Source organism: Ictalurus punctatus, chromosome 26 (genome assembly GCF_001660625.3).
Source record: "Ictalurus punctatus breed USDA103 chromosome 26, Coco_2.0, whole genome shotgun sequence".
Taxonomy (NCBI): Eukaryota; Metazoa; Chordata; class Actinopteri; order Siluriformes; family Ictaluridae; genus Ictalurus; species Ictalurus punctatus.
In genome coordinates, this window is record NC_030441.2 from 15,956,811 (window position 1) to 15,969,652 (window position 12,842).

A 12,842-nucleotide genomic window follows, 5' to 3' on the forward strand; every position below is an offset into this window, starting at 1 on the left:
GGACTTCAAATGCTTCATTTTGCAGCAGCTGTTTAAAAAATTTGCGAAGCAGTTCGTGTTTTATTTATTTATTTATTTTTTCGGAAACCACTCGAACTGGCGAAATTGCAATCGTACGAACTTGTCGATATTCGTTGGTAAATGAGACGTTCTTGCTGTACTCGTGTTCAACGGAGAGAGTTTTGGCCGGATGCGCGTTGCGACGACGTCGGATGCGTCGCATCCGAATATTGCTGCGTATGCTTCATTTTGCATTCATTTCTGCGATCGCAAAAAAAAAAAATAAATAAATAAAAAATTACGAAATCCTGGAGGGACTGAATAAAATTGGACTATTAAGAAGCGCGCAATTTTACAAAAGACTTTTCTACGTCTCTCTGTTTCAGGTCGTGTTACTGTTCCCATGGAGCGTACTCTCAGAGTAAACTGGCCCTGGTGCTTTTCACTTACCAGCTACAGGAGCGGCTGTGGGCTCGAGCGGATCCAGTAACGGCTAACGCCGTGGACCCAGGCATGGTGGACACGGACTTGTACCAGAACCTGTGCTCTCCTGCTCAGCTGGCCAAAAAACCCGTGGCCAAACTCCTCTTCCGGGTGAGACGAAGAAAAAACACGTCTCGTTTTCTCAATTGGAAAAGCAGCACTTTCTACTATTCCTGTTATTAGCTCGAAAAACTCGGTACTCATTTGATATTCATTGCTGTTTACTCTGATATTATATTACCAGACCTGCCTATCCTGATGCATTTTTCTGTAGGAGCTCTGGAATTCAATATCAGAGTACACTACTACAAGTATCCCAAAAAAAAAAAAATACACCTCACCTAAGCAGTTTCAGTTTTTCAGACTGTTTATGACTGGGGTCTCATCTACTTTATCTTTCCTCTCAGGGCGTACAGCACAGGCAAGTAAAATAAAGCACAAGCAATTCTTTTATCGCTGAGACTTCTTGAGGAAAAAGACTTCACATTTATTTGAAAGAACGATGTGGATATAAATCAATGTTATGTTCGGTCCTGTTTTCCTCCTCAGTTGGTATGACGTGTACCCGGAACTAATGCGTTTAAAACGGTTACACAGCTACGTTCTTACTTTATTATCGCTAAACGTGATTTGCACAAACGTTCACAAAGCAATCACTAGCAACAACAGAATTTTGAGAATTTCTTCCACGTTAAGACAAAGCTCGAAGGACAGCATCGCTCTACTTTATATACTATTTTCCTCTACATCTGTCCTTGAACACAGTTTTCTCATCACTGGCATAAGGTTAGCAGAAATGGCTTGTACTTGGGATTGGTTCCAGAACTCGGCACAGCTCATTGCCCATCAGAGTTCATTTAGTCAGCTCCAGAAATATTGGCACCCTTCAAGAGAATGGGTGAAAAAATGTGTACAGACTTAATTACAATTTTCTATGCAAACAATTCAAGAAATTAGTTATCTTTTTTTTTTTTTTTGGGGTAGAGTTTGTGTAAAAGGAAAAGCACCTGATACCCTGATCTATAATGTGTAAAATACGGTGGTGGACCATTGATACTTTGGGACGGTTTTGTGGTGATTCGGGGCTTTTATATAAATTGATAATAGCATCATGAATTTTACAAAATACCAGGATATTTCAACACAAAGCCCAGGAGGTTAAGACTAGAACCGAAATGCAAAACAACACAGAAATAATTGTCAGGCTTTGGATTGGAATTTGGTTGCACAGACCTAATGTTTCAAATGTTCTGCGTAACGAGGCTGTCTAAAATCCCTCAACAGTTGTCTCAAATTTTGTTAGAAATCGCAGGAAGAAACTCAGTGTTGTCTTTACTAAATATTAACTGTGAGGGGCAAGTCATTTTGAAACATTAAAAATACTGATAGAACTATGCAATAACCCTTAAACAATCTTCTAATCTTCATTTTTTAGCCTTAAAGGTTCCATTCAGCACCCTGCAATGTGTTTCCTTATCAGGGAATTTTCCATATAGGACCCCTTTTAGAAACTAAGAACCTATAACTATCCATAGAACCCACGAAGAAACCTTTCAAGTGTATGATTATTCACAAACAAATATTACCAGATGCATGTAGTGTTAGTTTTTGCTCACTTCCATGAAGGGTGCCAATAATTTTATTTTACAAGGAATGAAGCCATGAATAGAATGTGATATTGTGTTTGGACTGACATGGCATGGAAATAATTTGATTGCAGCATTTGTCTCTATGATCCAGCTCTGTTGACCAAATTTGTTATAATATGATAATGATTCTTTAGAGCCTAGGACGTGACACTGTTCTGTTCACTTCTAGGTTTTTTTTTTATTATTATTTGTCTTTTTATTGGAGCATTTGTTTTCGTGGCTGTCAACAAGGCCAGCTGGTCCCTTGGAATTTATCTTGAAAATCTTATATTTGCCCGCCGTGATGTGTATCGAGGTGAGGAATAATTGGATGGTATTATATGTCTGCACATCAAAAGAAAATAAGTGTGTGTGTGTGTGTGTGTGTGTTTGTTTGTAGAGGTGGGAGGTGTGTCTGTTTTTCTTTGGGGTGGGGGGGCGGGGGGTGTTTGCTGGTAATCATAGGTGACTGCTTCACCTTTGAATGATTCAGTAAAATGAGCGAATATTATTCGTTTTTCCATGCATAATGAAGCCTGGTTTCAAAATAGGTAACAATGAGGTGATTATGCGGACATGAAAGGACCCTTCAGAGTGGCTAGCAAGCCACCTGTCATTCCAGTGGCCTTCGGATTAAAAGCAAAATCACCTTTATCGTTCTCATCCGAATTTAATTTCCGTGAAACTCCTGCTCTTGTCGAGATGATGAGCACAGATATTGATTCATTGGGAAGTTCATTGCCATGGTGATTTTCCTTTTACGCACATGGCTCATGTGGAAGAGAAGGGGTCAGAGTATCCACATATTACCCTGGTGAGCCTTGCTAAGCTTTGCATGTCTGAGCATCAAAGTGTAAATATTACAGAACCTCCGGATTTATGGAGTCAGGGTTGTAAAGAATCGGCAGTTCAAAATGATACTCTGAGATGATTCAGTGATTCAACACATCTCATCTCAACGCATCTCATCTCTAAGTCCAAGTGAAGGAGGTGTGACCTCTGACTCAGTCTCAGTGAAGAAGGCGTGGCCTCTGTGACTCAGTCTCAGTGAAGGAGGTGTGACCTCTGACTCAGTCTCAGTGAAGGAGGTGTGTCCTCTGATTCAGTCTTAGTGAAGGAGTGAAGGAGGTGTGGCCTCTGTGACTCAGTCTCAGTGAAGGAGGCGTGGCCTCTGTGACTCAGTCTCAGTGAAGAAGGCGTGGCCTCTGTGACTCAGTTTCAGTGAAGGAGGTGTGGCCTCTGTGATTTAGTCTCAGTGAAGGAGGTGTGGCCTCTGTGATTTAGTCTCAGTGAAGGAGGTGTGGCCTCTGTGATTTAGTCTCAGTGAAGGAGGTGTGTCCTCTGTGATTTAGTCTCAGTGAAGGAGGTGTGGCCTCTGTGATTTAGTCTCAGTGAAGGAGGTGTGGCCTCTGTGATTTAGTCTCAGTGAAGGAGGTGTGGCCTCTGTGACTCTGATAATTGATATGAGTTCAGTGTTATTACTTTAATCACACTTGTTTAAGTTCTTGTGGAATTTTCTGGAATCCAATAAATGTGACAAATATTGAATGATTAGTTACATCTAAACATTAGTCCAGTGCTGATATAATTGTACACTTGTTCACAGTTGTAAACCACAAGCTTTTGACGATCCAAATCAGTCCCAAATAGTTTATTGATGTACATTTCCCATCTGTTTATTCATTTCTGTCTCTTCAAACACATGTCATGGATGCTGGAAGGTATACACCCTAAAAACTCACCGAGCAGCACCATCATGAATAATGGATGGAAGCATCAGGGATCATTTCACGACTGGATAGATAAAGAAATTAGCGACGCGGATCAGGAAATTACTTTGAAAGGCATCGGGTGGGGGAAAGGTGTCGGATGGGGCATGGGGGATGGGGGATGGGGGGTTGGGGTTGGGGTGCAGATTACTGAGAGATTATCCAGATGTTAAAACAATAAAACACTGAAACCTTAATGAGAAACTCTGAGTTATAACTAGTTTTGTGGAATATTTTATATTTTGAATGAGATCCCAAAGTTCTATATTTAGCACCGTCTCAGTCATTGACAGCTTTTTCCTGCCAGAAAAGTAGAGAGAGAGAGACAGAGAATGAGCCACGTCTTGGGTTTATGTAATAATGTTGAGTCATTTGGCTTATTATTAATTTAGCTATGAATTATACAGTAACTACAAAGAAAGTAGGACAGGTATTTATTTAGTAGCGTGCCAACCTTGGAGTCTGAAGGGTTCAATTATGACCAGTGAGCCAGACGGTCACTTTACTTGGTGCGAGTACCATTCCTAAGATATGGTGTCTGGATCCGTTAGTATTCTATAAAACCCTTTAAACAGAAGCACCACACTGTAATTAATGCTCTGTGAATCCTAACCATGATCCAGTCCATTCTTTATTACCATGGACTGTCTCTCTCTCTCTCTCTCTCTCTCTCTCTCTCTCTCTCTCTCTATCTTTCTGTCTGTCTCGTCCTCTTTCTGTGTTTTTCACCATCTCTCTATTGCTTTATTGGCATGTTAAAAGGCTTTCCATTGCCAGCATTAAATTATAGACATTCACATTTACACACATTTATTGAAAAAATAAAAGTTTGATCGAATGATAGCAATAAAGAAGAGAAGAAGGAGAAAATACGCGTTGATTTGTTTTACACTGTATACATGTTTACGTTGTTGATGTTGTTGTGCGTTTGGTGGTCCTTTTCCACTGTACCAGACTTCACAAGTCGGTTTGAGCTTGCTGAGCTTGCTCCTAGCAGGTTCTCCTAGAGTTTGTTCTCGTCGGGCATCAAAGTCTTTTTCCATGGGTTGTGAAGTGGGGGAAAATGTTTCCCTAATTTGTGAATAATAAAGTTCATTTAGTGTGCGGTAGGGGCCGAGCCCGTCTTTTTTTTGGTAGCCAGGTGTGTGTGTGTGTGTGTGTGTGTGTGTGGCCGTCTCTATGGCGAGGTTGTGTTCACCGAGTCTGTACATGGTCGGGACTTTTCTTAGTTTAGGGTCGGTCACTGTTCTCAGGTGTCCTGCCAGTTCATATTCTCTGTTTAGGGACAGATAACGTTCTCATTTACTTTACAGAGCTGTTGCTCCTGTCCAGTGTTTTTAGATATTTATATATTCTTCTTGTGGTTTAATCGTTTGATTTGGTCTGTCTGGGCTGTTATTCTGGGGTTTGGCTGGACATGTTTTGGATTGTCAGGTCAGCTCTAAGACCAGCGTGCTGAGGAGGCTTCTCTCTGGGGTTAGCTCTTGGTATCTCAGCGCTTTATGGTGGAAGGTCTCTGTATCACGATGTTTTAGATATTTATTATTATTATTGTTATTAGTGGGAACAGTCCTAATTCTGCTCTGCAGGCATTATTTGGCGTTTTTTCACTGTACTCTGCCTGCAGAGTCTCTATTGGGTGTTTGTCCCATATACTGAACTCTTGGTTTGTGATCAGACCCCAGACCTTATATCTACAGAGCGTGATGGGTTCTCAGATCCGATTGAATTATTTTTAGCCAGATTCTGATTGGCATGTCAATTTAGATTATTTTTTTTTCTTTATAGAATAAAAAGCTCTTAGTGCTTTTTCTCTCAGGTCATTCACAGCCTTGTGGAAGTTTCCTGTGTTGTTGATGTTTATACCGAGGTATGTGTAGTTCTCAGTGTGTTCAAGGGCCATGTTGTCTAATTTGAAGTTATGATGCCGGTCTTAGCGACTGTGTCGTTTTCAGAATATCGTTATTTCATTATCATTATTATTTCAATTTTGGGGTTAACTGACAGAGCCCATGTCTGACAGAAGATGTGCAGGAGGTCCAGATGCTGCTGTAGATCTTCTTTTGTGTTCGACAGCAGCACCAGATCATCTGCAAACAGGAGGCGTTTGACTTCAGGGTCTAGTAGAGTAAGACCGGGCGCTGCAGACTGTTCCGGAGCCCTCGCTAAGTTCACCGATGCATGTATCGAAGAGCGTGGGACTCAAGCTACAGCCTTGCCTCACTGCACGACTCTGTGGGAGGAAATCTGTGTCACTAATTTTAACCACGAATTCGTTGTTCGTGTCAAGTCAGGACACCAGAATACAATCCTAATAAACTGTTCAGAGGTTTCCAGTCACGCTTGGTCACAATTCATGGAGAACACAGCAGGAAAACATCTTTGCGCTGTAAATAAGGTGCGTCTCTGGTGGACTTTACGGTGCAGTATTGACTTAAGCAACAGTTCCCTTACCCGAGTCTTTTCAGCAGCCAGTTCTTTCGAGGCGTGCAGGCTCTGCAGGTGTGTGTGGTGACTGCCACCTCAGAACAGGCTTTTCTTTCTCTTTTGTTCGGAATATTGATTCCACTTGGCCAAGCGAAAGTTTGTGTAAAGGCTCACTGACCCTAATCCAAATTCCCTCAAACGTGGAAGTGGAAGGCAGGAGAGAGGAAATTGCTCGGCTGGAGTCGCCCAGCCTCAGGGCTGGCTTTGTGAAGCACACGCCATGCCATAGGCGTTCCCAACACTGAGCTGCTTCCGTAATTGATCCGTCTGAGGTCACGAACTAACTGACCACCTGCATAGTAATCTCACCGGGTCTGGGGTGAAACTGAGAGAAAGCCTGCTCTACGCTCTACTCTCTTAAAGGTGTGTTGTGATTTAAAAAAAAAAAAAAACAGAAAAACATGATATATTTCTAATTCTGAGATATTTATGTTTAATGTCCACATAAAAAAAACAAAAAAAACAAGTTCCCTCATTCACGAAGCACAAACTCCTGAAGACTCTCACATGATGGAGAACTTGAAGCTGACACTGGAGACTCCTTCCAAAAAAAAGTCGTAGAAAACCTCACCATAGGACCGATGGCTTGTCTGCCGTCAAACGGTTGAGCGCTGCCGTGTGTGTACGTGTCCTCTCGCAAAATGCGGTGAAAACTCCCACACGCCGTTAATAGTGTGATTAAGGTGTGTACACGTCTGTAACGCACGTCGATAACGCGACTAAAACAGGAAATACTCCACACGTCTTAATTCCATTCGTGTTTACTTCGAGTATGACTTTAATCGGATTAAGGTAATTAAAATCGCTGTTTACATGCTAGTTTCTTAATCAGAGTATCGTCTTAATCGGGTTAATATCGGATTATTTTCGTCCGTGTAAACGTACTGACTGTGTATGGTTTAGCGAGGGCGGAATTCTAGATCTAACGACCCGTATATAAAATAACTAAGAAAAATTAACCGTTATTTTTTTTTATCTTTTCAGTCAAGTTCTGCACTACAAACATCACTGAAAGCTTTAACTTGTCACTGCCGGCAAGTGACCATGGTACAAGCGGGATAATCCACACAAGGTGTGCACTACACGGTTTTAATGAACTTTTGAGACTGTCAGGTGGTTCTGTTGCTCCACGTCGGTTTTTAAGGGTTCCTTTTTTTTTATCACTGATTGTGTACGACTTAACAGATCGTATAAAATGATGTATGGAGCGTGTAATGGCAGGAAAGCACTGAGAAAGGCGCGGTTCTGGTTTTTAATGAAGCACTTTACCTCAGATCTATCAGCCAAATTTTCATTAAAGTAACCGCCAAGTCATTTTGCTGTTAAGAGTTAAAAAAATAAAAGCAGCACTTTAAAAGCTCTAAAAAGCTTTTTAATGGTTTGTGTAGTCCACGATTATGCTCAGACTCACATCCGCTTTTCATCATGATTCAATACGTGAAGAATGCTTTTTTTCCATTTAAAAAAAAAAAAAAAAAAAACCTGCTTGTCGAAATGTAACCTTTACGGTGTTTCTTTGTCCTGTGCTTCACTCGTACAGACTCCGGCTGAAGGAGCGTCCACGGCCGTGTACGCAGCCGCCGCCTCTGAGCTGGAAGGGCTCGGCGGCCTGTACCTGTACAACGGCCAGAAGAAGATCTCCTCAGCAAGCTCCTATGATAAGCAGCTGCAAGAAGAGCTGTGGACCAAGAGCTGTGCGATGGTGGGCCTTCAGAAAGCCTGAACACCCAGAGGAACATCTGAACATCTTCCTGATGAGCATTTGGATCATGATTACGATGACAAAAGGTTCATTTGCTGGCAGTTTCATTTTGCACTTTGTCTCATACCTGGTATATCGTGTGATAACCGAAGGAGGTATCACTTCATCCTTTGTAGCAGTCACTGAAGATTGATTTTTCTGTCTGAAGGGAACTATTTCTCAACAAAAAAGGACAGAAAGTCTACCATTTCCAAGCCCAGTGTCATGATTCTGCACTATGTGAACTTTTATAACGTTAACGCTGAGAACCAGAATCAATGCAATAACAAGTTCTAATGATCTGCCAAGCTTTGGCTTTTAAATTACTGTAAACAAAACAACAAAAAAAACAACAACAATCAACTTGACCACGGTCATGTACTGCCTCAAAAAAAAAAAAAAAAAAAAAAAGTCCAAAATGGACGACGCTCTGCCTCTCTGTTTTCATTTCCACCTGCTTCGGGGGGGGAAAGAAACCTCGTCTTGTGCTGTCTTCAGTGGATTCCCCTGTTCCCGTGTGCTCCTTTTCTACTGTCTAAATCAAACACGCCCGAACACTTAACGATGGAAACCAACCGAGTGCAATCGAAAACATCACAGACGCACAGCTGGACGGCTACAGCGGGGGGAAACAGTTATTTCTTAAAGCATCGTTTTTATTTTTTTCCCCACCCTGAAATTCTGTGTAGCGTCTCGGTAGCTTTTCCCAGCGCAGGTACCTCACTTGGGCCTACCGACTCATTTCCATGAGGATGTCGTTTTTTTTTTTTCTTTTCTTCTTCTTATTTTGTCTGTCGTTGGTTTCTGTGACGTGTTACGTGATCGTGGTGTCTGAGCAATCAACTCTCAGCTGTAGTGTTCTTTATTTTCCGCCATCTAGTCGTTCGCGTGTCACGCAACCGAGTGAGAAGAAACGTTTGAATCGTATATAAGCGTGAATACGGTATTCGGAGCGTTTCGGTACCAGGCGTAAACGCTCGGACATCTCCTGAGTGACACTTCGAATCCGGCCGGTCGAGGTCTCGTTGTGAATTCACGGCGCTTTCTTCGACGGATTATTTCGGATAAATGAAACGATGAACGATGGAAAAGGAATAAATACAAAAGACTTGTGTATAATACGAGTGACCGGGACGTGTGAACTCCTCCGATTGCTGCTTCGCCCCGCAGAAAATGTCACTTGTATCCGTGTCAGATGTTACAGTGTCAAGTGTACGTGTCTGTATTAATGTGTAAGTGACCAACGAGTCGATCAAACATGCTCAGAACGCTATAACAGTACGCTTAACAGTATTTCACGCCATTGGAGCTTCTGGTTTTAACCAATCACGAGTCAGGTTCTCTTTGATCCCAGCGTATTGTGCACGCTAATCAGTCGGAGCGATTTGGCTTTCATCCCAATCGCGAGGGTAATTACAGCTGTAATTGCAGCCCTTGCGTGATTGCTTCCTTGCTCGGCTACCAGTCGGTTTAATTAGATAGCGATAAGAAGGTAAGGAATAGATCTGTAACAATATTTAGGACCGATCAGAAACGCAGCTCAGAAGGAGATAATTGCACACACGCTCTTGATTTTTTTTTTTTTTTTTTTTTTTTAAAAGGCAACCACCGCTCACTGTGAACGGCGCCGTTATGGTTTGATCGTCATTCTCAACCTCGTAACACTCGACACGAGTGGAGCGTGCTGTCGAGTGGCGTGGAAGTGGCGTCGGTTCTTAAACGGAGAAGAAGAAGAAGAAGAAACAAAAAGAAGAATTCGTGCATTTCCTTTTTTGGTTGAAATTTCAAAAAGAAACCTTGAAATCAATGCTACTTCAGCTGTCGTGTCTTTATTTGATGTGCGATGCTGGTGGGTGGGGAATCCGAATTTATTTTTGTGCAATGAGGAATGGTTCCCCTTTTCCGAAAAAAGATACTGTCGCCTACAAGTCGTGAAAAATGATTGACGTTTTGGTTTTGAAATTGCTTTGTGTACATCACCCAGGTGTTCTTGTGATGACTGGCATAAAGCTGTCATAAGCTGTGTGTGTGTGTGTGTGTGTGTGTGTGTTTGGCTCTTCACTGTAGGAGTACTTGAGTCATCAAAGGCTGATGGGTCACGTTTTCCCTCAGCAGCGTGGGTGAATCAAACGGATCCGTTTGAAGTCCTGATATGCGGCGTCCTCCTCTTCCATCAAACATAGCCGAGCTGAGTTTAAAGACACCAACTCTCTAGTATTTACGCAGCAGTACGCAACTTTTCCTCTGCTCTAAAATCGAGCACGACCCTGTCAGTTAAACCTGGAATCCCTTTATTATAACGTACAGCGTGTTACCGTTTGGTCTTACTCCACATTTATTGCAGTGTCAGGGGGGTGGAGGGTTAAATAAACATATGTTTATATGGTGTTTGTGTGCAAACGTGTATTCAGGACCTAAACTCGAACCCGGTTGCAGTCCAACTTGTTTCCATCCAGCTATCCAATTCCCATACCGCTTATTCTACACAGGGTCGCTGTGGAGCCTGGAGCCTTCCGCAGGGAACTCAGGGCACAGGGTGGTAGACAACCCGGATGGAGGTGCCAATCCATCACAGGGCACACTCACATATACATTCACACACCCATTCATACACTACGGACAATTTGGACATGCCAATCAGTCTACCATGCATGTCTTTGGACTGGGGGAGGAAACCGGAGTACCCGGAGGAAACCCCCGAGGCTCGGGGAGAACATGCAAACTCCGCACACACGGGAGGGCGGCGATGCGAATTGAACCCCCAACCCTGGGGATTTGGAAATCATCCCCAATTGGAAAGCAACGAATTATTATGTACTCTCCATACAGTACTCGAGGACATGGCTTATTATAACAGTGCTTCTTTTGTGTGTATAATTAAATCATAGTACTTTTATTTTAAAAAAATAATAAAATATTCAACATTGCTGTGTTTATCTTCGATTGCTGGTACAGAGTAAAATAATAACGCGTTTAAGCCCAACTGAAAGATGTGCAAATTATAAATAATTCAAATTCAAGTCCCGGTCAAAATAAAACAGTAAAATAAGAAAGTCTACTTAGAACGTGTAGAAAAAGAAAAAGAAAGTGTACTTACTTTTTCTTACCACAGAAGAATATCGCATCTGTTGATATTTCTATTTGTTGAATAAATGATTGAAAAAGCTCATTTTCCTTGTGGTTCTGATCAAACATATCGATTTCATTAATTAGACACTGTTTCAAAGATGATCAAAGGTTTGCTTGTCCAAATATGTCCAAAAAAAAAAAATTCCATGGGGTGTACTTATTTTTTCACATGACTGTATATATAACAATAGAAAATAAAGCCTTTTCGGATTAGCTGTATTAATTATAGGCATATAAAAAAAAAATTACAAAGTAATTACTCAAGTTTTCCACCACACACTACTTTCACATTCACTCAAATGAATTATTACTCCAGCAGCACTACTTTCACTCAAGTCCGTGTGTGTTGCACTCTTTCCACTCTTTCTCTGCCAATTTGTCACTGTCACGGGCCTCCTGCGGTTCATCTGCTATTGCGTACCACGCTTCAGCCTCTGAGGAGCTCCATTCAGTGTCTGACACCTTTCACCCAAGCACCTTACCCCTTAAAAGCAGGCGCATTTTGCTATCGGACCTTCGATAAATTGCCCACTTGCAAGACTTGTCGTATTTTTAGTACTGTCCACTTTTCCAGCGAAGGAAGCAGAAGACAGAACGAGCCAATCCTGGGCATCTGCTACCTCAGGTATACTGTCGAGGGGAGTTAAAGCTTTCCTCCAAGCATGTTCAGCTGCCCTATCAGATAAATGGTAAATGGTCTGCACTTATATAGCGCTTTTATCCAAAGCGTTTTACACTGTGTCTCATTCACACACTCGCACACCAATGGTAGCAGGGCTGCCATGCAAGACGCTAACTTGCCATCAGAGCAACTTGGGGTTCAGTGTCTTACCCAAGGACACTTCGGTATGTGGAGTCACGTGGGCCGGGAATCGAACCGCCAACCCTACGATTAGTGGACAACCCACTCTACCACCTGATCCACAGCCACCCTGCTACACTCAGGATAAGTTAGATACACTGACAGTAATAAGAAACCTTCTTGGATAGCATTTTCCTTTGAGAAACATGAACTTAGCATCTATTCAAGAAGCAGATTGTGTCCGGCTGTTGAAGGTTAACTCTACGTGTACACGAGCAAGACACAAAGCAACAAATGACCTTCAGTTTCTATGTATATACATGACAACGAGCCAAGAATTCAGCAACAAGTGACATTCGAATTTCTCAATAGTTACACTGTCATATCGTATAAGAGCTCTCATTAAGTCTGTATAGAGACTTTATGAATGATAATAATAATAATAATAATAATAATAATAATAATAATAATAATAATATTAAAGCTTGGAAGGAAGTAGCAGAGATCGGTAGTGCCTCTGTTGAGTGTAATTACCTACGAAAGCTAGCTGCTAATGAAGCTAGTACGAAGCCTAGCATGTAACGTAAATCAAACAACCGTATTTTCACACTGATTAGCGTTATTTACTTTTGAAGTGTTTCACTTCAGTTGCAGTCATAAGTTTACATACGTCTTGCAAAATGTTAATAATTTCAAAAATAATAATTGTAAGAAGAGGGATCATAAAAATTGCATTGAGTTTTGGTTTTATTTAGTGCTGCCCAGAATAAGCTAATTCACATAACAGATGTTCACATACAGTG

At 41.7% G+C, this 12,842-nt stretch overlaps 1 protein-coding gene across 4 annotated transcripts in view; it reads left to right on the forward strand.

Moving 5' to 3' along the window:
* Window positions 1-11,277, forward strand: part of dhrsx (dehydrogenase/reductase (SDR family) X-linked) — a 34,522-nt gene extending 23,245 nt beyond the window's left edge. For 3 of the 4 annotated variants that reach the window (XM_017458203.3, XM_017458204.3, XM_047151285.2), the window contains 2 exons: window positions 387-594; window positions 7,908-11,277. In XM_017458203.3, the coding sequence (XP_017313692.3) occupies window positions 387-594; window positions 7,908-8,090 (391 nt within the window). In that variant the 3' untranslated portion in view covers window positions 8,091-11,277. Of the gene's footprint in view, window positions 1-386; window positions 595-7,351; window positions 7,795-7,907 lie in introns of those variants that run through there. The other variant, XM_053676291.1, reaches the window with a different exon arrangement.
* Window positions 11,278-12,842: the final 1,565 nt, after the last annotated feature.